The sequence below is a fragment of the Sciurus carolinensis genome, chromosome 11 (genome assembly GCF_902686445.1).
Source record: "Sciurus carolinensis chromosome 11, mSciCar1.2, whole genome shotgun sequence".
Taxonomy (NCBI): domain Eukaryota; kingdom Metazoa; phylum Chordata; class Mammalia; order Rodentia; family Sciuridae; genus Sciurus; species Sciurus carolinensis.
The window spans coordinates 113,034,743-113,058,980 of record NC_062223.1 but is presented as its reverse complement, the minus strand read 5'-3'; the positions used below and the strand labels follow the sequence as shown (position 1 = coordinate 113,058,980).

Below are 24,238 nucleotides of genomic sequence, written 5' to 3'. Positions count from 1 at the left end.
AAGAGAGTAGATTACATTGTATCATCTGGTTAGGTTCCAGAACATACAGAAAATGGATTCTTATCTTTGGTTCCTGGACTATAGGGGTTCTGCAGACGCACTCTGAGGGGTGGTCACCAAATACCCCAAACTGTAGGCAAAATTTGGCATTTGTGTGTTTGTGGGCATTGTTCAGAGGTGTAACCCACCCCGTACCTCAGAGAGGCACCAAATTCTCAAAGGTGGGTGACAGAAAAAAGAGATTTTTAGGCAAGAAAGTAGAACAAGAACAAGGAAGCCATTTCTGGACTCCCCGGAGAACTTACTGTCAGGATTCCTCCATCCTGGCTATTTAGTAGAGACAGGCACCTCCTGCTCACCTCCATGGGCCACACCTACAGGCACAGCGAGAGGGAAAAAGGAGAGTTTAACACCCTGATCACTGGAATCTTCTGTGGAGCTGCTTCTGAGCAATCAAATAGAATTGACTCCCTCCTCCCCGCCAGCACACGTGACCAGATTTCTCACAACGCCTTCTTGCGTTGCTCTTATTCCTTCCCTAACTCCGGGCAATGCTTTGATAACAGGCGCCATATTTTACTGGACTTTGTAAATACAGCCACCAGTTTCTTCTCTGCATCCCAGGCACATGGGAAGCTTTCTGAGTGAATGTGCGACTGAGCGACTTGTCTCGCCCTCAGCAGAGCAGAGTGACAGAGCGTCCCTCCAGCCCTCCACATTCCCACTGCTAGCGTTCAAGTCTGTATGCCTCGGTTGTCTTTGAGAGTGTGAATGTTCTATGCAGCCTCCAGGGGCCCAGGGAGGGAGAGGAGAATGCCATACCTCTGAGACAAAGGGGACCTGAAGACACAAGTTCATGAGGAGTCCCAAGAGTGTGTATGCGATCTCTCTGAACAGGTTCATGTCCTCCTCACATCTGGCCTTGGAAACAAAACAAGGTGAACAATGACCTTGCTGTCTTACAGCTTTTTTCAAGGTCATTCTTCCCTTAGATAGAGTCTCAAAGATAACTCGCACTCTCAAAATTGTCAACGTCATGGACTCTGGAAGCCCAGAGATCAGTTCCATGAGTTCATGCTAATCCAGGAGCTGTGGAAGGAGTCTCTGGTCCTCTGTCATGACCCTCTGGATGGGCCTGTCCCTAGGTTTAAACTGAAGAGTGAGTGTTGAAATGAATGATCAAATTGGTTCCACCAGAAAATCCTAGGAATCTTTCCATGGTGGGTGAGACTTGATCTGGAGAGCTCTTTAAGTCCAGCAGTCCATAAAATCTAAGGTTACAGAAGGGATTAATAACTAGTGGCTCCTGAACCTTGAGAAACAGAATTTTTGGAAAATAATTAAGATAATTAAGAAGACAATGATGCCCCCCACGGAAAAGATAAAATCCCAGCTTTGAACAGAAAAGTTAAAATACCAGAAATCCCAAGCAGGCATCCCCAAAGTCTTCACAGGCTGCCATGTGTTTTCGGGCAGCAGGTACAGCACTGAGGTTCCCCATGATGGCAATGCACTGGCAGAGAGCCGAGAGGTTGGTTGCCTTGGGATCCTTCTTCTACAAGTAAAGCAAGAGAAAGTGAAGCCTCAGAGAGCAGGCAAACCATGCCACCAGAGTCTCTAGGAGGGGCCCTCACTCAGCAAAAGGCTGGGAATCAGAGCTTCATGTCACATAGGGACATCAATGGGGTCACCTTGGCAACATAGTGAAGCCTAGAAGGGCCCACAGTCGTGAAACTCTGGGATAGGTAAGCTCCTCGAGCACCCTCAAACTTCATGTCTACCCGGGCACAACTTGCTCCCCACAGAGGACTCGTACCATCCTCTGCCTTATCAGTTCCAATTGCTACCCCCATCCTCCTGAAAGGGATGATTTCCTTTCAGGGGACAGCTGCAGGTTGTCCTGAAGGTAAGACTTTGTGCCAGGAGGGGACTGATGGAGACTGACAACACCCCTCCCCGCCACTGTCACCTAAGCTGCAGTCCATTTGAAGCTTTTTCTCCTCTGTGACTGCTCTGGCCATATGCCACCTCTACCTATCCAGTGTGCAGTTGTTTTAATAACTGACACTTGTATAAATCTCAGCTGGGAATAAATAATTAATCAACCTGAGAGACAACAGTGGTTCCAGGGTGTAAACTGTGTTTGAACAGCTCTGCTCAGGCTTCTGGGTGCCTGTCATGGAGGCTAGAAATGAGGATTTGCTCACCAGAACACCTGTGAGTGCAGGAAGAGCTCCTGGAAGGTTGGCCTGGAACCAGACTTGGAATCTGTTGAGAGAACAGCAGCCAGCATTATTTCTACACGATACAAACTAAAAATACAGCATATCACATCATCTGCTGGGCATCTGTGATTTACAGCATGCATGAAGAATTCACTCTGTGACCTGCCCCCCAAACACTCACTGAGTATGTAACGTGGCTTTAGTTTTTCTAGGTCGGGAGAATTGTCTTTGACATCAAACACCAGACCTCAGATGGCAAATCTCCCAAGTAGACTTCCCAGGCCTCTAGTGAGCTGACTTTGCACCCTGAGTCTATAGGTCATGTGTATGCTGTGCAGAAGGGAAATACCGTGTAAGCACATTTACTTGTCGCAACCACCAGGAGGGCCCAGATGCATACACGAGTCTACATGCTAGAGCATTCCACACTCCAGGCCTGCCAGATGCCTGGCCTATCTGCAAGCACAAGCAGTTTTCCAATGCATGACCATTTCTAGGCAAGACCAGTAAAGTCTAAAAGGAAATTTTTTTAAAGGTGATTTAAATCTTAAAGGTGATTTAATCTTAAGATTGAGAAAAACTATTAGGTTTTTTACTTTTACCCCAAGAGTTAATCAAAGAAAATATGAAAAAACAGGCAGGAGGAGGTGGTTACTCATAATGTCACTGGCAACCCAAGGGGAGGCTACACCTTATGCTTATTCTCGTCTGCCTGCTCATTCATGTTCACTCCACACGGATGTGCTGGGCAGTTACTATGCACCAAGCACCGAGGGGAAGAAGCTTCCCTGACACATGGCAGGCTTGCTTTCTGTGACAGGCACTGTTCTAAGTTGTCACCCTTCTCTATCTATGAGAGAGTGGTTCCAGGACCCACATGCATACCAAAATCCAAAGACGCTCAAGTACCTTATAGGAAATGGTGTATTTGAATATGACCTATGTAGGTTCTCTTGTATTCTTCAAATCATCTTTAGATTTCATACAGCATCTAATACAATGTAAGTGCTATATAAATAGTTGTTACACTCTATTGTTTATGGAATGACAAGAAGAAAATCTGTAAATGTTTAGTACAGATACATTTTTTCAACATTTCTGATCTATAGTTCATTGAATCTACAGATGTAGAACTCACAGGTATCAAGGGCCAACTGCATGTTACTGCAACCAAACCCAATGAAGACTGGGTCACCCTCCCTGCAGAGGGACTGAGATGGGAGTGGACCACCACAACCCCCTGGAAAGCATCTGCACTTCTATTCAGTGAACCCTGTGATGTTCAGTCGGATGTGCCTAGTCTGTCTACTGGACATTTTTAACACAATGACAGTTCAGCATAGGTGGAAGAATCATCAATTTCTGGAACTAAAAAAAATTACCTTTCATCCAGAGCCAAGTCTGTGAGCAGTCCCATGGCAGTGTTGGCCTTCTTATCTAAGAACTCAAGAAATGACAGCAGGGCTTCCAATAATCTGCAAAAACCCATAAGAAGTCTCAGAGGGGGCTGTCCTCCAACTACCAGCATCCCCAACAAGATGACCAAGGAGTTCAGGAAAGAGCTGGCAGCCTGGTGAGAGAAACTGAAAGGGTGGCCTAGCCACACCCTGCCACCAAGCCCAGCTCCTCGCCTGCCTCCTCAAAGAGAGAGACACTGTCCTTGAAAAGCTCCACTACTTAACATGAATTCCCAGGGCTTCAACAGTTTTAAGCAAAGTTTATAGATTACCAGACACCAGCTTGGGAAGGAGTCTCTGGTACTCTGCCCTGTGATTCTGGCTCAGTCAAGTTCATTAACTTAGATGACATCTAAATGGCACACTTACTAATATGCTGATGACTAACGTGGGAGGGCTCCCTAATAAGGTGGATGATGGAATAAAGATTTAACAAGATCTTGACAAGGTGTTGAATACATAAGACAAAATTTAATAGGGTTAAGCTCAGAGTCCTCCGTTGGGCGCTGGAGCTTCTGTGTGGGGAACAGCACTGGGAGACCTGCATTATAACTGGTTCATACGTAAAAGGGTTAAGGGATTTGAGTCTACTGCAAACACAGTCTGGGCAAAGAGTCTAGTGCAGCTGCCAAAAAAATGCTACTGAATTCTCACATTGTCCAAACGGATGTACTGGCACCAGAACGATGGAGGAAAAAGTCATTTACCTACCTAGCATACCTGTCCTGAGCATTCACACTGTGCTTAGCACTGTGCTCAGCACTGACCTCCTCGTTTCCCACAGTGACACGTATGCAAACAAATAAGGAAGAAAAGTTGTGTTACATGGTATGTTGGAAACAGACACGTGTTAAAAGGATGCAAAGTACACCTGGCAGGAGGTGTGGGGGATGGCGATGAGGGCTTCAGGAGCATATTGACATTTCGGAGTCTCTTGAGAGAGTAGCATTACCTGTTCATTCCTTTGTCCACTCGGCCAACACGGAATGAGCACTGACTGTACCAGGTAATGTGGCAGGTTCTGGGGGCATGACAATGAAACAAGATTGTGTCCTGGCTCCAGGGAGCTTGTAGGCCAGCACTGGGCACACAGGGACAGAAGCAGAGCATGTCAGGCAGAACACCCTGAGGCATGTTTGGGGACTGTTTGCAGCTTCTTATAGTCAGTACTTGGGGTAGGAAGGGAGGACAGGGGGCAGTGAGGCAAGAGAGCTAGACAGACCCAGATCATGGTGGCCTTCTGTGGCCTGCTGGAAAGTTTTCACTTAACTCTAGAGGCCTGTGTTCTCCAAAGTGTAGTTGGTAGATGACATGCTTGGCAGTGGTCATGGAGAGGTAGCAAGGATTCCTAGGTCACTCTCAGGCTCTGAGTGGGAGAAGGTTCCAGGAGGCTGCATTGTTAACCAAGTACTCAGGTGACTCATGAACACTGTATCTCAGAGGCAATAGAGAGTCACTGCGGCATTATTTATTTATTTATTTTTTTGGAACTGGGTATTGAACCCCAGGGGCGCTTAACCACTGACGACCTTTTTTGTATTTTATTTAGAGACAGGGTCTCACTAAGTTGCTTAGGGCCTTTCTGAGTTGCTGAGGCTGGCTTTGCACTCATGGTCCTCCTGCCTTGGCCTCCTGCTTGGATTACAGGCATGCACCAACACAGCCAGCCTGATAACGTATGTTTTTAAAAAAATCCTTTTGCTGATGGGGTAGAAGCCAGATTGGAGCATGTAGGATGGGAGGCAGGGAATCTAAGCAGGGGGAATTGATTGTCCAGATAATAAAAGTGAAGAGACCAACTGTAGCAGTCACAGGTGAAGAGGAACCATCAAAATGGAGGCATTCACAAAGATCGAGAAGAAATGACTAAGAGATGGAGGACAAATGGAAGAAAATGATCCAGAAGATGCTAAGGAGGAGCAAGAGTGAAAACATACTTCCTTATGGATGTGGTAAGGGATGAACCAGTCACCTCCAGGATTCTGGCTAAGGCAACTGGGTGGTTGGATGGCCTCTCAAAGACAGGAAGTTCAGGCAGAGGCCTGGTCTGAAGAAACACACTTTGGTTTATTAAGTGTATGGCACTCCTGGGCATTGAGGTAGAGATATTCGGTGGCAGAATCGTGTTGTTCGTAGCATTTGAGAGGGACTCAGACTATCTCTTAATCAAGGCCATGTTGAAAAGAGGGTCATGGGTAGGAGTCCCTGACTTGGAAGGGTGAGAGCGTAAAGGGACTTAGTGAAAGAATACAAGGTGAAGCCAGGAGTGAGGAGGTAGGCCAGGAAGAGGGATGTCCTGGCAGTCAAGGTTGTGAAGTTTCAAGAACGTTAGGGGCAAGAGGACCCAATGCCACAGGGCAGCCAAGGGAGAGAAGACCAAAAACAGCCCAACAGGAAGGCCATTTGGGAATGTGGCATCTAGTCACCCACTTCTAGGGTATTCGATCTTCTAGGAGAGGCCTGGAAGCCAAATCACACAGTGAGCCAGGATGGTGTCTTCAGGTACCTAAGGCGGTGGAAAGCAGGAGGATCTGAAGCATTCTGTAGGCCTTCCAGAGCCTGGATCTAGCCTCATCCCAGAATGCTATGGGGCAGCAGTCTGTATTCGATGTGAGAATCACCTCTAGCAACCAGAACTGTGCAGGAGGTGGACAGGCTGCCCTGAGTGGTGAGCTCCACATCCTCACTAGCTGGGGAAAGACTATTAGCTGTGTTAGTGCCCATCTCAAATCCAATTAAAATGCTGGCTCTTCCCTGGGGGTCATGCACAGGTATGCCACAGAGGGGCATCTAGGCTGGGCAGGTGGAGCTGGACTGTCACTAAGGTCAAGGTAATGCCAAGCTTCTGCAAATTCCTCACTTCCTCAGGAGTGTACTCCAGTGTTCCTGTTGTCAGAATGATTTGTTTTAGAGTTAGTTCAGATTCCTCCTCCACCAATTTAAATCTGTTTTCTTGGTCTTGAAGATGAATGCTAATGAACCTGAATAGCACAGAGGATGAGACAACAGTCTAAGATCATTTTGGTTTTGTCTTGGGAGATATAAGCAAGTAGGCTCCGTCACCGTGTGACAGAGTACTCATCCTGAGTGCAGTCATTACCTAGAGAAGACAATGTGTCCTTTTCTAGCTCCTCTTGTCCCCACTCACCCAGGGGCAGATTTTCTGCTCTGTTGATAGGCAACTGTCCCTGTGGGTGAACTACACAGGTCAGAGAAAGGTCTCATATAACCTGAAAATGCACTACCACCCCAGTTTAGGACCCTGAAGAGAGAAAATCATGACAGAAGTACTGCTGTATCCACACTGAGTCCCAGGCAAGATGTTTGCTGCTAACCCCACACAGTCCTACTCCCGGTCACTCTGCCTGACTCTACCATAGAAGCTGGGACCATTTTCCCCACTAGGCGTGGCATCTGACACAATTCTGTTCAAACATATATATGTAAGCAGTTGCTTCTCTTGATAAAAAGGATGGCTTTGGTTGGTCTGTGTGAGAGAGGAAAGTGAGGCTTGGAGTTGTGACAAGGGGGATTGTGCCCAGGAGAGCCACAGACTTTAACTTTGGCATCTTTAAGCCACCAGTCGCTATGCATAGTCTTTCCTTGTTTGGGGAGGAAAAATAAGCAAGGCTCTATTTTGTTTAAGCTCCTTTTGGTTGAATATTCTGTATAATGCTGCAGAAAAAAACTTTAACAAATGCAGATATATCATCCCTCTTAAATGTTACTGTAAGTTTCAGTTGTAGATGAGACGCTGGGGTCCATCAGGGCTGAGTGGCTTCTCTGGTCACATAATCAGAAAGAGACAAGCAGAGGATTTAAGCTCAGGACTACTTGAGCCTAAAAACCCAGCACTGTCTACAAAGTGACAATGTCCCGTGGCCTGTTCTTGTCAGTACACATTCACTCCTTCAGCCTCACATGTGAGGGGAAGCATTCTGGGAGGAATGTGATCATATGTGCCCCTGGGAGAGTCAGGGGACTGTGTGCCTGCCCTGCTTCCACCCACCTCATTTCATCACAGAGAATCCATTACATCTCCTCCTGGCTTATCTGAAGATGGACATTAGCAAGACTAGTGGGCATAAAAGTAATAAGCCGAGATTTCTCTGTCCAAAGAGCGTGGGCAGAACTGCATGAGGTGATTGTAAATGCCACTCTCCAAGACACTGGAAAAATGCAAACCGAGACTCAAGCAATTCAAAGACAGCTTGGGGGACAAACATTTATGATAACAATAGCTATATTTACGCAAAGAGACAAAAACCAAATGAAAAAAAAACACATAATGAAGGTACTGCAGAAATAATTGCAGATTCATTTGAAAAATAAAATGTCTTCTGGAGAATTCTACCAGCCCAGTGGACTGAGCTTTAGGGGCTGCCAAGGCCTTGCAGGGGGTTGCTGAGGCAGCAACTGGATGGAGATGGGGAGGCAGAGAGTCACAGCTGAGGTTAACTGACAACCCTGCCCTCAGTAGCGGAAGGACCTCCCCACAGGGTGGGACAGGTGCCAACAGGGCTGCAGGTTTGGATCCTTTTTTCTTCTTAATTGGGACCAAAGGGCAGGAACTGGGTGCCAAGGAACAGCAGAGAGGTGGAATGAGTTTCCCTTGGTATCTGCTATAGCTTTTCCTGCCTCACCTGTGAAATGGGGTAATAACACCTCGCCTACCTCCCAGGACAGGGGAGATAAAATGAAGTAAGAGTGAAAAAAATCTGAAAGGCTAACTTCTACTTTGAGGTTATATCTGAAATGCTTACAGAGCAGAGCAGGTTGTAGTCATTGCTATTCTTTCCCTTAGGCTGAGCCACAAGATATGGCTGACATGCATCCTTTCTGATCTCAAAGTATGGCAATTTCCTATGTTTGAACTAACAATCTGAAGATAAATAAATTGAAAATTAATAAAAATAAATAAATACCCTAATAAAGTAAGCAAAATAATTAATGTTGAGGTAATTTTTTAAGGAAGTCTTGGAAAAAAGGAACATTCTCTTCTTATATGCCTAGGCCCTGGAAAACCCTCCTTGTAAAAGCATTTGTTTTATTAATTTATACTCTACCTTTTTTCAGAAAGGGTTTAAGGATGTGCCAAATGAGGTAGCTCTTGTCTCAAACAAGAACAAAAGAGGAAAAGTAAGGGCAGGAACAGGGTAGGGCCAGGCCTGAGGTTAAAAAAGAAGCAAATGACCCTTTTCAAAGCAGGGCTCCAGATTTGGCTTCGAAGTACCACCACTAACATCATCTACAACATCTGCAAGGTGGAGACACTTCAGTTGTGTGTGTGTGTGGTGGGGAGAGTGAACAGTCCACAGAACTTGTTAAAGTTTAGATACAAGGTATCCCCCAGAAGCTCATGTGTAAGACAATGAAAGAAATTTAAAGGTGAAATGATTGGGTTATGACAGCCTTAATCTAATTCGTATATTAATCCCTCAGTTGGGATTAACTGAGTGGTAACTGTAGGCAGGTAGGGTGTGGCTAGAGGAGGTGGGTCACTGGGGGCATGCCTTTGGGGTTCATATTTAGCTTGTTCATGGTGAGGGTAGCAGTCTCTCTCTGCTTTCTGGTGGCCATGTCCTGGATTGCTTTCTTTCTCCACACTCTTCCATCATGGGCTCAGAAAAATGGAGCCACCCATCTATGGACTAAGACCTCTGCAACTGTGAGCACCAAATACTTTTTGTCCTCTAATTGTTCTTGTCAGGTCTTTTGGTCACAAGGGCAAAAGAGCTGATTAAAACAGTACTGAGTTCAGACAGGAGCTTGTGCAAGAGCTCCTTAGGACCTTCAAAGGCTCTTTCTGTTATTGACATTCCAATAGTCTAACAGCAGTCTGTATATATAAGGGAGGGAGGGAGGCAGGTCCCTCTGAATTTGTCTAGTGAGGGATCATCTGAGACACCACAAGGAAGACCCTTAGCAGAGCCTTACCGTATCAGGTCAAGGTGGCTGAAGACCAGGCTCCGTCCGTTCTCTGTCTGGGCAAGCTGTACCAGCAGTGCCAGGCTCTGCTGTTGGACAGCAAGGACTCTGGATGCTAAGAGGGAGGGCAACAGCCTGGACCAGTCCGGGTGCATCACAAGCAGACGCTGGTTTTCCTCTGCAAAACATAGGAGTTATCTGCCTGGTTCATGCCATAATGGTAGGTAAGCCACTTCTATCTCCTGCCATGATGGTAGTAAGCCAGTTCTGTCTCCCACCATCCCAATGCAAAACCAATTCTTATTCATTCATTTGAGAGGCAGGATAATGATGTGTCAGAGCATGACTTGACAGTCAGACTGCTAGTTCTAATTGAGCAGGAGCAACCTTAGCCAACTGTCAACTCCTGTTACCCCTAAGTTTCCTTATCAGTAAGATGAGGACAATGACTCACTTGCCTCCTAGAACTGTTGGGATTTAATGAGTCAATACCTGAATCAGGCCAGAATGGCACACATACAATGGCTACCACTACTGTGTACAGTGTCTGGAAATGGGAGGCACAGGGGAAAAAAATGTGCTTAACTGTGGAAGAGCATTAGACCATCAGTCTTCATATAATAGCCAGAGTGAACATTTGAGTTCTTTCTTGGAAACTGGAATGTCACATAAGAAAGTTAATTAATACAGCACGCCCTTCCCCTAGACTATGAGCTATTTCAGAGTAGTGGCATAGATTTACCCCTTACACCTGACCAGGTATTTGAATTTGTGTGAGTACAGAGAGGGACAGAGGCAGGAGTATGAGACTGAGCTATGAAACAGGGCAGAACAAACTGGACCTCAGCAGGATGGGACCTATTGCTATGCATCATTAACCTGGGTTCTCCTCCCTACTGTGCTAACTACCCATTTATACGGGGCACACAGCATTCAAGAAGACACACCAGGCCTCTTCAGGGTCTAAGAGAGCCAGATACAGAAGTACAGGATCTGACTTGGAGCCCACACATCAAGCAACCACAATTTCATTCAAACATTAAGTTCTAATTCTACAATTCACCTGTCCATGTACAATAGGATCTACTGTCATCAAAATGGAAAGATTTTATTGGTTTGTTTAGTTTACATATTTTTTTTTCTTATACTGGAAAAGTAGCTTGTTGTAATTTAAACAACACAGAAGTTGTATAAAGCTGAAAATGAAAGACCCTTCTTTGCTGCCACCTCTAGGTAAGCCCATTTCCTAAGGAGCTATTATTCACTCTCACAAGAATAATGTTAAAAATACTATACATCTTACCTGTAATTGGCTTCTCTTTCTCACTCAACAATATGTCACCAACATATTTTCATGTTCTCACTTTTAAGTGTTTCCTTTCCCAGTTTAAAAACTTTCCTGTATTTATTGAGTTAGATTTATCAATATTTCATGGATTTGAGATACAGCATGTACATCTGAGGCTGCATCTGACAATATTTTTCAGATATTAAAAATGTAGCTCCAAGGTTCACTGAGACCAAAGTAAATGTGTTGCTATGTCAGATTCACACAGAAAGAACACCAGCGCCAAGCCCTGCCTTCCTCACCCTCCTGCAGATGGCTTTGCAAACACACAACCCTGAGCCATGTGGGGTCTTAACGCAGAAGAACAAGTACTTTCTTCTGGGCAGAAAGTGCTTTAGGAACTAGGTCTCCTGACTGTCTAGTTTTCTAGAACTTTTTTCTTAAGTTCTTGTGAGGAGTCCACTCTACTAACTCAAGAGGAAAAAATGTATTACCCCACACTTGGCATTTTATAGAATATACTGCACTCACAAGCTCTATTAATGGCTCCCAAGTAGCACTGTGAAAAGGAGATGCAGCTATCATTATTCCCATTTTTAGTGTTTCAGGTCAAAGGTCAAACCTTCGTCTATGAAGCACTTCTTAAAAATGAAGGAAATAGGGCTGGGGCTGTAGCTCATGGCAGAGTGCTTGCCTTACACATGCAAGGCACTGGGTTCGATCCTCAGCACAACATAAAAATAAATAAATAAATAATGAAGGAAATAGGGCTGGGGATATAGCTCAGTTGATAGAGTGCCTGCCTCGCATGCACAAGGCCTTGGGTTCACCCCATCACCACAAAAAAAAAAAAAAAAAAAAAAAAAAAAAAGAGGGAAATACTTAAAAACTGATTTACATTGAAGTTGCAAAGGTGATTAAGAAGGATTACAAGTGAACTTAATGAACTCCAGAAGACAATAGCATGAAGAAAGGTAAGAGCTAACATGGAAAGTAAAATCCCTACACCATTTTATTATCTCAGTATTCAACACTATCAGTGTGTGAAGATGCTGGCGAGTCCATATCATACATCTCAAGATGCTGAAAGTGGTACTATGTCAGCAAAATAAAACAGCATTGTTAGGCAGACAGGAAAGGAAACACTGTTCATTCCATGGACAGCATGTGAGCAGAAATCATGGTCTGCAAAGAGCAGAGGGGGCCAGGTGAGTCGACCACTGCTTATGCTGACAGTGACCTGGCCCACCATCCTCTGGGCAGCTCTCCCAAGGATGGGAGGGGTTTACACTGCAGGGTGCTGGAGATGAAGCTGCAATGCAGACCCTGCTTCCCATCCACATGGAGGGAAGGTCTAGACACCAATTCTTTAAGGCTTGGCCTTCTGGGGCTGGGGGACAAGAGTGCCCAACCTGCAACTTGCATATCACCAGCAGCGTGCTGGTGATTAGCAATGACGATCTGGGCTTACCATTCTCACTGCATACTGCTTGCCAGAGCTTCAGAACAGACACACAGACTGTCTCTTCAACCACATCTTTCCCTGTCATGGAAAAGCACCTACGATGGGCAGAGAGAGCAACATAGAATCTGGAAATCAGTCCTGATTTTCTTTTCACTTGGTTTCATTTCACACCCAGACTTGCCACAAGAAGGTTTAGGAAATTTGTAAAATCCAGAACCACAGGTCACCAGGATCAAGGACTGGCCATCACTGAGCCAGACCAAGGATACAGGCTGAGGAGGTTAGGGTTGCACAGGGGGTAGGTGGTGAGCCAGGGGCCACAGGTGATGTCTGGACATACTGGCATGTGCTAGCAACTGGCCCACATCAGGGTCCTAAGCCTCAGGAATCGCACCAGCATCGTTGAAATGTTAGATGAAAATAAATTCAGCAAACCACCTCCAACCATGTGGTGGTTTGTGCTGATGAAATTCTAAATGGGATGGCCAAGACCCAGCCCATGCTACTTCCTGATACAATCGGTAAATTCCAAACGAGGAAAAGAACAGATACCAAACTTGCAGAAAATGGTGGGAAGCCAGCAAGAATGGTCTTTCCTCTGACTCTGAAGTGCCTGGAGGAGTCCTGCGACAAACTACTCTCTATCTTCTCCAACTGTTAGCTTGCAGCATGACTCAAATGAGCTGAGGGTCCAGCCTCAAGGGTTAGTGTGGGAGCTCTGTGACTCCGGAGGGGCCGCCACTGCTGAATGAGGGGCAGGGACCCAGTACCATCACTGTCTGTGATCGTTACCTGGTTTCACAAGAAATGGGTCTTTCCTTGCTTTGATGCTGGGCTGTCTTCCCAAACATCCCTACCTTCTTATGACCCCATTGTCACTGATGATGTGGAATCCACCGTGTGTTCTGAATAAAGTTCGCTCTGTGCCTGAGACAAAGTCATAGGAAACCAAGTCAGGCTCCTGAACTGCCCACCTGGTGTCTAGCTGCAATACAGCAAGCAGATCACTGACTCCCAATATGGCAGGTCAAGGTCACCGAATGGACAGTTTGGCAGCAACAGATACTTTACACTGAAAAAATGCAAGTGTCACCAGCCACTCAGTGCTGTAGACGGAGAGGCTACTCAGAAGGAGAGCAGAGCTGGGGTGGCCCCACGGGTGAGCAGCACAATTCATTAGGCTGCAATCTTCAGAGAGCCTCCGGGAGCTGCTTAACCTTCGGGAAGAACTGGTACCCGTCTGTTCTTAAATATTTATTCTGAAGCTATTTCCAGGCTCTAGAGAAGAACCTGTGATCTCCAAGAAACTGCTGGAGGGAGTATCTGAGCACCCTCCATTGTACACTAAAGGGAAGCCAGGGACACCATCCATTTGTACAAGCAACATTCTGCCACTAAGTAACAAAATTTGTTTAAGCCCTGGCATCAATGTTTACAAGAGCTGGTAAAAGGAAGTAGCACAGCTCTCATTAGTAGAAGGAGAGTCGATGCTTCCTCTGAAACCATCTTCACATTCTAAGCAGTCATTAAGTGCAACTGGTGTGAAACCGGAAATTTATCCTACAAATTTCTGCCTTCCATTTTTCTATAGGGAAGGGGTTGTATGCATGTAGGATGTCTGGATGGGCATGGGAGTGTGTGGGGTATGTGTAGGACATGTGTGGGGTGTGTGGAGCATATGTGAGGATTGCATGTGTAGAATATGTATATTGACACCAGTATTTATGGTGTTGTGTGCTGTGTGGTGTGTGTGTGCATGAATGGTGTGAGTATGTAACATAAACACATATGGAATGAGTGCGTGCCAAGTGTATGTGTTTTGTGTTGTGTTGTGTGTGGTGGTTACTGCCTGCCTGTGTGCTGAGTATATGCATGGTCTGAAGAGAGGATGGAAGGGGGTGGGATATTTTTTTGTTCATTCTCTTTAGCACATACATTAGAGTACATCTTCAATCAATATTTATATAAGGGAGGGAGGGGCTCGCTGCCTTGTGAAGCTAGACCTCCAAAGCCCATCCCTTCACACTGACAGTACGCATGAGAGAGAACACATCTCTGCCTTACAGTCCTTCATCATTTCTGTCAGGATCTCGATCCCCCCTGCGTAGAACAAGGGCATCTGGTCAGGCTTGGAAAGGGATTCCAAGAGGTTTTTGGTTGTCACAGCTGTGTTCTTTCCTGAATCCAGCAATTCATGGGCTTCCTTCTCTTGAAGGTCTGCCTTCTCCCGAAGATCTACTTGGTTCAGGTACTCTAGCAAAACAAGCAGGAAAAACCCAAATCCAAACAAAATCCTAACAATCAATAATACCACACAAGAAGTAACCTTCTTTCTTTCCCTTATCTCTCCCTCCCTCCCCCCCTTTCCTTTCCTTCCATTTGGTTGGGAACCTGAGAAGCATAAAGTATTAAAATATTGAAACTTTTCTTCAGCAAGGAAAATTCTAAGAACAACGTAAAGTCTATACCAGAAGTCTGAAACCCTCTTGGCGACTCAGAGCAGATTAGCAGTCTCTACAGGAGAATGGCATACAAAAAAAGGAAGCAAAAATTGGGGCAGGAGAAGAGAAGGAAAAGGAACAGAGCAAGCCCATTAACACAGGGCTGGAGGCATAGGAAAGGCCAGGCTGTGGCCTTGAGGCCAAGGGCAGGGAAGGTAGGCAGGCACCCCAGCGAGGAGCACAGGGGGAAATGGGATCGGAAGGAAGGGTATCTGCATGAGCATTCTCACCTTTGACCTGTGTCTGCAGCTTGGGGTTTATTTCTAAGATCTTCTGATAACACTCTCTAGACTGGAAAACAGAAACAAGACCTTGAAGAGTGGTTAGGGGGTAACCGTGATTACAAGAAAGACAGAGGGCATCAAAGGGCTTGGCTTCTTCATTATTTCCTCCTGGCCTCCTCCTGCTCCCAGCACAGAAGGTGGGCATGGAGAACACAGTGTGCATTTGATGTGTTGTTTAGGCTTCTCTGGATCTGTGTGGCACCAGGTATTATTTCAAAATTCATTTTAAAAAGCTGTGTTGTCAGATACAGACTGTGATGAAAAATATCCAGTCCTAAACTTTTGTGGATATTGTCTATCTGGGACAGGAATAATCATAAGGTAAATGCAAAACTTAGATATGATATTTGCACTGAGAAAAAACAGTCTACCTGACAGATAAGCCCAAGGGGAGTTAGCAAATAAATAAAGCTGGAGACAATGTTGACAGACGCAGGAATAGGAAAAGAGGGCTGCCTGGTGAAATGCGCAGACTGCTCAAAGAGCTGGACAGGGGCCGACTCACTGGTCGCAGCTGACTCAACCAGAAACCAGTGAGGGGCTCCCACTGAGAAAACTACTGGATAAGAAGTTTCTGGAAAAAGAAAAATTCCATGTCATGAGAATTTCTGGGCTAAGGCAGTATTGTTATCTATAGGGATGTAAGAAATGCCCAGAGAATTATCCAACCAGTCACCAAGAGCATACTAAGGAAAAAAACAGTTCTGAGATATCTTGAAGGTTCAAGAATCTTTGTTCTGGATATTTGTCTAGAACACTAAGATAAATTAATGGAAGAAAACATGTGAACATTAAAATAAAGAGCAGTGTCACAGGATAGAAGTGTATACACTGAATTCAACTTTTCTTCAACCCCAGATTCAATCTGTCAGCAATTTTTGTTGACTTCATCACCAATATGTGTCCTTAATCCCATCATTTCTTACCACCTCCATCATCACCAAACTGGTTCAGGTCACTACTTCCTCTTGATTGGATGCTTTATTGCTATTAATAGCCTTCTTTCTAATTGGTTATCTGTTCTTATTTTATCTTATCTCTGTTCTTTTCTTATTTGCACCTTGCCATACCAAAATTTATTCTCACAGAAATAGAGAAAGCAATCGTGAAATTCATCTGGAAGAATAAGAGACCCAGAATAGCCAAAGCAATCCTTAGCAGGAAGAGTGAAGCAGGAGGTATCACAATACCAGACCTTCAACTATACTACAGAGCAATAGTAACAAAAATGTCATGGTATTGGCACCAAAATAGACACACAGACCAATGATACAGAATAGAAGACACAGAGACTAACCCACATAAATGCAGTTATCTCATTCTAGACAAAGGTGCCAAAAACATACAACCGTCTAGAAAAGATAACCTCTTCAACAAATGGTTCTGGGAAAACTGGAAATCCATATGCAGCAAAATGAAATGAAACCCCTATCTCTCACCCTGCACAAAACTCAACTCAAAATGGATCAAGGACCTTGGAATTAGACCAGAGACCCTGCACCAAATAGAAAATTTATTCTCATATGGAAATTAGAGAAATCCTTTGAAATATAAGTTAGATTAATCAAGTCTTTGCTGAAAACTCCCCACTGGCTTGCAGATCATTCAAAGTGAAAGCAAGGCCCTCCGAAATGCCTGGAAAGCTCTCCACGACCAGCCTCCCACCCCCGTCACTCCCTAACCTCCTCTTCCTCTCCCCACTTGTCTTCATTCTAGCACCCACCACCTAGAGTCCTCCTCTTTTATGTATCTTATGGTTTGCTCACTTCGATCCCTTCCTTCCTTCAGAGCACCTTCCCTGAGCACCACATACAAAACCAATCTCATAATCCACTACTTCCAGATTTATTTTTCTCATTAGCACTTAGCACTAACATTAAACTTATTACACCTAACATGCCACACCTCTACTTATTTGGTTTCTAACTCCCACCTATTCCCCAAAATGTAAGTTCCACGACATCAAGGACTTGTTTACTGCTGTGTTCTTACCTGCACAGACTGTGCCTGACATAGGAAGCATGTAATAAGTATTTGCTGAATGAACTGATTAACTGAATAAGTGAATAAGACTTGGTGGAGAAAGACTAATAATTTCTTTATTCACATATTTTCATTCAACTTCATTGTGATAAACCTATTACTTTTACAATTCAATCCAACAAAGTTACTTTAAAAAAATGTACAGTATGAGGTCATTTCTTTTAAATATCTAATATCTTACAAATGGAAAGATATCCCATGTTCATGGATTAGAAAACAATATTTTTCAAATGGTAATATTCTCTGAATTAATTTACAAATTCGTGTGCTACCCATCAAAATTCTATGTGTTTTCTTGGTAGAAATTGACAAGATGATCCTGAAGTTCACATGAAAATTCAAGAGAACCAGAATAACTAAAACTGTCTTAAAAAAAAAGAGCACAGTGGGAGGATTCACAGTTCTCAATTTCAAAACTTACTTTGAAGTTGCAAAAATTAAGACAGTGTGGTACTGGCACAAGCATATACTTGTAGATAAAATTCAAACTACAGAAAGAAACCCATCTATTTATGATTAACTGATTTAAATCATTCAAATGGGGAAGGAACAGTCTTCAATAAATGGTATTGGGACAACTAGATATCCACATGCAGAAAAATGAAACTGAACCCATACTTCACTCCACATTAAAAAAATGGATCAGAGCCATCAAACTCTTAGAAAAAAGGTGTAAATCTTCATTACCTTGGATTAGGTGAACATTTCTTAGATATGACATCAAAAGCACAAGCAACCAAAGAAAAAATAGGTAATTAATACTTCATACAAATTAAGTTTTTTATGCTATAAAGGACACCATCAAGAAGGTAAAAGGCAATACACAGAATGAAAGAAAAATCTATAAATTAATTTATCTGAGTATCTAGAATATATGAAGAATTCTTATAAACTCATTATAAAACAGTAAAAACTCTAATTTAAAAATGGTCAAAGGATCTGAAAAGAACATTGCTCAAAAAAAATAGGATATATGAACGACCAATAAGCACATGAAAAGGTCTCAACATTATTAGTCATTGGGGAAATGCAAATTACCACCACAATGAGATCACTTCTCACCTACTAGAATAGATATAAAAGAGAAGAAAGAAAACACAAGTACCAAAGAGGATGTGAAGCAACTGAGACCCTCATACAAGGCTGACAGAAATGCAACATGCTGTGGTCACTTTGGAAGACAGTTGGCTGTTTTTCAAAAAGTTAACCAAGCAATTCTACCCATAGATATATAACTAAAAGAACTGTAGACATTAAAAACCTGTACATGAATGTTCATAGCAGCATTACTCATAGTAGTCTGAAAAATGGAAACTACCCAAATGTCCATCAGATAATGAATGGGTAAATAATATATGGTTTACTTATATAATGGAATGCTACTGGGTAATAAAAAAGGAATGAAGTCAGCTGGGAAGGCTGAGGTGGGAGGACTGCAAGTTCAAAGCCAGTCTAAGCAAATTAGTGAGGCCCTAAGTAACCTAGTGAGACCCTGTCCCATAATAAAATATAAAAAGAGCTGGGTATATGGCTCAGTGGTAAAGCATCCCTGGGTTTAATCCCTGGTACCAAAAAAAAAAAAAAAAAAAAAAAAAAAGATATAAAGAACTGATATTTACTAAGACACTAAGGAATCATTTATTACAACATATTGTATGATTCTATTTATTTTATATGAAATGTGTAGAACAGGCAAATATTTAGAGGCAAAATGATTAGAGGTTGCCTAAGGTTGAGGTGGGGATGTGGAGAAGGGTGACTACTAGTGGGTACAGGTTTTTTTTTTTTCAGGAGGGGACAAAAATGTCCTAAAATTGACTGCAGTGATGGTTGCTCAATTCTGTAAATATACTAAAAACTATCAATTGTATGCTTTCTATAGGTAAATTGTATGGTCCATGAATTATATGGCTGTAATTAAGAACATGTCTCTTAGTACATAAAGATACACTTAGTGTGGATGGATGGATGGATAGATAGAGTGATTGACAGATTGGTTTTGGGGATAAAGTTTAAGTGTATTTTGTTTTCTCTTTTTGCTTATGTCATTTCTTTCCAGAAGTTGAATGAACAATGGCAAAAAGTGTTGCCAGGGAGATGCTGACAGCTGGTGGGGTTGCATTAGCTGACACCCAACATCCTTCCCAACTCTAGCATCCTGAGATTTACCTTGGAAAACCCTACAGGCTGTAACAACACCTAACCAATGTGGAGGACCATGGTCCTCCTGTGGGACAATCCAGAGCAACACTCTTGCAATCAAACATTCCACTTACTCCTCTAAGAACTTACCGCACTGTAGTTCTTCAGGGCCAGGTGGGCTTTTCCCATGTGAAAATATGCTTTTGTGCATTTTTCATCACACTGTATAAAAGAGAATGTCTGATGAGATGTTTCAGAAGATTTGAAATCATTAGCTACTTCCCTACCTGCCTAGCTAATAGAGTGAGGCAGAGCTTGATTCTCAAGACAGTTATCAGAGTTGACAATTAAAACTTTTCTGTGTATCTATGACCAAACTAACTGATGCTTGTGAGGAGCCTGGATGCACAAGTAAGCTCTCTATCAAATTAATGATACCTGCCAGTTTTCATTTCCATTTAATGAGACTCACTCATGAAAGAAACCAGAAATTCTTAGCTTAGAAGAGCTCTTGACACTGAGTAAACATTAGAATCACCTGGGGGGCTTATAAAAATCCTAACCAGGCTGCACCCCACACCAATTAGATTATTCTCTGGGATAGAGCCCAGGCATCAATAATTTTTTAAGTTCTCTAGGTGATGGAACTGTGCAATCAAGTTTGAGAACTACTAGTTTATTAGAATAGAAAAAATTGATTCTTGGAAAACAACTGAGGTTACCAGTATATCTTAATGGCCTCGGGAAGGTATTATACCCAAATAAACTGGGAACTTACATTCATATTATTTAAGATCCAGAGGGATGCCCCATTCAAAAGACGGATTGAAATTTAAAGCTAAGAATATGCCATCAATTATTATAATCCTGAAGGGAATGATTTGGCACAGACATGAACTAAAATTTAAAATGTCCAGTGAGTTAACCTTTATTGAACGCTTTTAGGTGCAAGGCACTGTGCTAGGTCTGATGCTCCTCAGGGTTTAGAGTTAATGAGGTCTGGGGTTCCATCTTGGAAGTCTAAAGTGTCCTGGGTGAATCCTTGTTCTGCCACTCACCAGAAGTGGGATGCTGACCAGGTTACCTGCCTTTTTGGACACTCGTTTCCTCACTGGGAAATGAAGAGAATAACAGGATCTTTCTCTTCGTGTGCAGGTTGTTATGAGGAAGCATCACATAAAACACTCTGAGTGGTCTGGGTAATACATCATTAGCTGCTGTTACTGTGGTTACACAATAGCAATCCATTTCAGAGCAAGAGAGAAGATTTAAAGAAAGGCAGAATAATAGTAAAGGAGGGGACAGGAATGGGTGGAGAGGCCTGTCGAGGTGCATTTTCACATCTGTCATTTCCTGACTCACTGGTAAGGGAACGGGAGTCATGAGCACATGGGACTTCTCAGTCCATTCCGTGTGCTAGGCACTGAACTTGATGGTTCTTGTGATCTCATATAAGCCTTTTAACACCTCAGTGAAGCATGTACAGTTATTATCCTCATTTTACAGATGAGGAAATGAGGGTTGGAGAGGTTCCTGACCACCTGGATGGTAAGTGAAGAGCTGGAATTTGAAATATGACCATTTATAACTTTGAGACCCAAGAAGGGCTTAAAATGATATCAAATCCCCTTCCTAAGTATGCTATAGAGAAGAGCATATAGATGCTATAGAAAATGCTATTCAAAAAGTTCAGTAGAAGTAAGTGTGGTCTAAAGAGATGTCACCTGAAACAGTCTGAAAAGGAGGTGGGATTTGAAGTGGATCTTGAGTGACTGAGAAGTGAAGAAGTGAAGAGCGGAGGATGGAGAGGGAAGGGGATGGGAGAGGGAAGGGATGGGCAAGGTCTGGAGGTGGGGAGTTCAGGGGCCTTCTGTGAACAGTGCAGTTGAGATTGAGAGGAAGGTGCTGGGTGGAGGGGCTTGAAAGGGCAAGCCAGACACGATTCCACGTGGAGGCCTTGAATGCCAGCCAGAGGAGGGGGAGTCATTGATGGCAGCATGGAGGCAAGCTGGTCTGGAGGTGGCATGCGGAACTGACCAGAGGAGGGAAAGGCAGGGAGATGAGTGAGAATACCAGACAATCACTTGGAATGAGGACTCATGTCTGCTGTCTTGGTGTCAATGGGAATGGAAGGAAATGAAGAAACCAGAGCTATGTCGAAGGAAGACCAACACCAACTAACTCTAAATGATAAAGCTGAGGGAGGATGTGAGTCAAAACTCAGGGTGTGGCTGCATGGAGGACAGGATATGTCCTGAGCAGGAGGTCACTGAGAGAAGGTAGTGGGGAAGGTTGAGTGGGAAGATGAAGAGCTGGCTTCTAGATAGTCTGAGTTTCAAATGATGCCAGGACATGTGATGGACACCTGTAGAAGGTAGCTCTAATGTAGCCCTGAGGCTGGGGGTTAAGAGGTCAGAGAGCCATTTGCAGAGATGAGAGTTGCACTCATGAGAGGAGATGAGAGAAGCAGGCAAGGAGCAGAGCTGTGAACTTGGCAAATTCTTGAAGGGCAAAACTGAGGACACAGGAAAGGAATGGTCAAAGGAAAAACAGGAAACCCAGCACTGCAGCTCATGAGACCAAGTAGTCCACACATTCTCTGGCAGAGCACCAGGGTTAGAGACAGGGCATGTGAGTCCCATGCTTAGGGCCCTGGCCATAGGCTGAGTCACCCAGAAGTGAGTGTAGCTGTGACCTTGCCAACTTCTGAAACCAATGCAAAGGGCCACTAACAGACTTTCTCACTACTCCTTGGATGGTGTGTCAGCCCTCACTAGGAGTTTCTTGAGTGAACCTCTTAGACTCCCTTGAAAGGAATCCTGCCTTCAGAGGAAGACACATTTCATTGTGCAGGAAGTGCTCTGCCAAGAAAGGAATGATTCTTGCTCTAACTGAACCAAGTTTCATGGCTGTATCTTCCTCTGTGAGTGACACTGGTCCTGAAATATCACATGAGATTGTCCCTACCAACTCAAAGGCACCAAAAACTATTAAATAGGCATGAAAGCACTAATCCTATTAATAATGGAGTCCCAGTGATAATCACTACTGATATATTAAAGACTGTCAAAGAGAGTGAAACTTTTCTTTGAACTCATGGCTTCACAAGAACTGTCACTAGTTTTTAGAATTTCTTGTTCATCTTTTCCCAGGCCTCCAAGTGTTTACCCGAACTTCTTCAAGTGGGAGCCTTGCTGGGCATTTAACAAGACTGGCTGCTGAGTGTCAGTGTTTTTTAATGTCAGTTCCATTGGGCCTACTTTGCCTTGGTTTCACCATTAATTACACTGTGCTTCAGCTAATGTTTGGGAACAGGCCAGTGTGTTATCCTGAGTCAGCATGAGGGTGTTTACCTCTTTAGTTCTTGCAGATCAGAAAAGGGACTCCTGGAGGTCCTCGAAGAAGAGACCTTGTTTCTTTCACAGAAGGGAAATGAGATCCACACTCGGATTAAGGGGCTTAAAGTTTCAGAAGAGAGGCCATTTACAATAGACGGTTAAGAACATGGACTTACAGTAAGACCCACACTAGCTCTGTGATCCTGCTTAAGTTGCTTAATTCATCTCTGAGGCTTAGATTCCTTGTCAGAAAAATAGGGAAAACAGTGGTATTGAACAGAACAGGACAGGATGTTATGAGCATGCAGCAAATGATAGGTATTCCTGTTATTATTGCAACAACCAAGCAAAACATCCTAGCCTCTCTCTTCTCTTAGAGAATGGTAGTAGAAAAAGAAATCATGATCAAACAAGGTGACAAAGTAGATTAGAGGATCTGTGCTAGAGGTGTGAAGACTTGATGTTGTCATAAGCTTTGGACAACCAACCCTCACACCTTAAAGTCTTCTGCAGTGCAATGGGGCAATGCTTACCATAACTTCTAAGGGATCAAGAAACCAGATTCTCCACATGTTGGTTTTGGAGGATCTCATGTGTTTTATGAACTATGATAGGCAAAGGTGAATTTACAACTCATCCCTGTTTCTCCTGCTTCCCCCTCAATACAAAATAAGTAGATGTGGTCAGTAGGTTGCTACAGATGTGTACTCATGGCGTAGGCCATGATCATTAGACCAGGCTAGGGAGTCAAAGGGATGTTATGGGATACACCTGGTGTATTCTCCTAGCTCCTCAATTTTCCTTGATTCTAAGTTGTTTAAAATAATACTGTTAAATTAAAACCAAGAGATAAATTTTATGGAGTGCCATGCAAAATTCACAAGGATAAAATAGGACTTAAAAGAAATGCTTCTTGTTTCTAGATCCTCCAGGGACTCAAGTTCATTCTCCTCTGCTGTCAGCAGCACTTCTGTACAGAAATCTGAAAAGTGCTAGTTTGGTTATTTAGTTCAAGCCACCTGTGAGAGAGTAACAGGAATTCAGATAAAGGGTTACTTAAATATTTAGTCATCCGAACTGACCAAGAAGTGATCATGCCATTTTAAAAATGAACATTCCTTACTTCTCTGCACCTTTGATTATTTTGGCAGATTTCAGAGGGAATACCATGTACTGCCTAAGGCCTGAATGAAGTCAACGACAAGAATTCTTCTGATTATTCCTCTACAAAGAGAGGATGCTAGAGTTCTAAATTATTAGGGCTGGAGGGGAACAGCACAAGCTGATGAGGAAGAATGGCAATACTGCAGAAACAAGCTCCATGGCTCCAGAGAGGAGGCATTTCCACCAAGGCACGGGGCAAAGCATCGATGACACGGGAAAGAAAGAGCTGCGAAATATAAAACCTTGAAAAACCAATAACGAAGTAGCTTTTCTGGAGTGCTTAATAGGAGCCAGGTGCTTCAGGTGCATTATCAGGACCCTGGCAACCATTCTATTCCATCCCACCTTATAGGTCGGGAAACTGAGGCTCTGTCTGCAGCATCGTGCACTGGCAGCTCCCTTC

At 43.7% G+C, this 24,238-nt stretch overlaps 1 protein-coding gene across 3 annotated transcripts in view; it reads right to left on the bottom strand.

The window, feature by feature from the left end:
* Ttc12 (tetratricopeptide repeat domain 12) overlaps positions 1-24,238 on the bottom strand; it is a 46,421-nt gene that overhangs the window by 6,322 nt on the left and 15,861 nt on the right. For all 3 annotated transcript variants that reach the window (XM_047519272.1, XM_047519270.1, XM_047519271.1), the window contains exons 8-18: positions 19,484-19,555; positions 15,095-15,155; positions 14,428-14,616; positions 13,221-13,290; positions 12,370-12,458; positions 9,620-9,788; positions 3,608-3,700; positions 2,208-2,268; positions 1,418-1,555; positions 823-921; positions 306-374 (exon numbers count right to left, since the gene is read on the bottom strand). In XM_047519272.1, the coding sequence (XP_047375228.1) occupies positions 306-374; positions 823-921; positions 1,418-1,555; positions 2,208-2,268; positions 3,608-3,700; positions 9,620-9,788; positions 12,370-12,458; positions 13,221-13,290; positions 14,428-14,616; positions 15,095-15,155; positions 19,484-19,555 (1,110 nt within the window). The remainder of the gene's footprint in view (positions 1-305; positions 375-822; positions 922-1,417; positions 1,556-2,207; positions 2,269-3,607; positions 3,701-9,619; positions 9,789-12,369; positions 12,459-13,220; positions 13,291-14,427; positions 14,617-15,094; positions 15,156-19,483; positions 19,556-24,238) is intronic.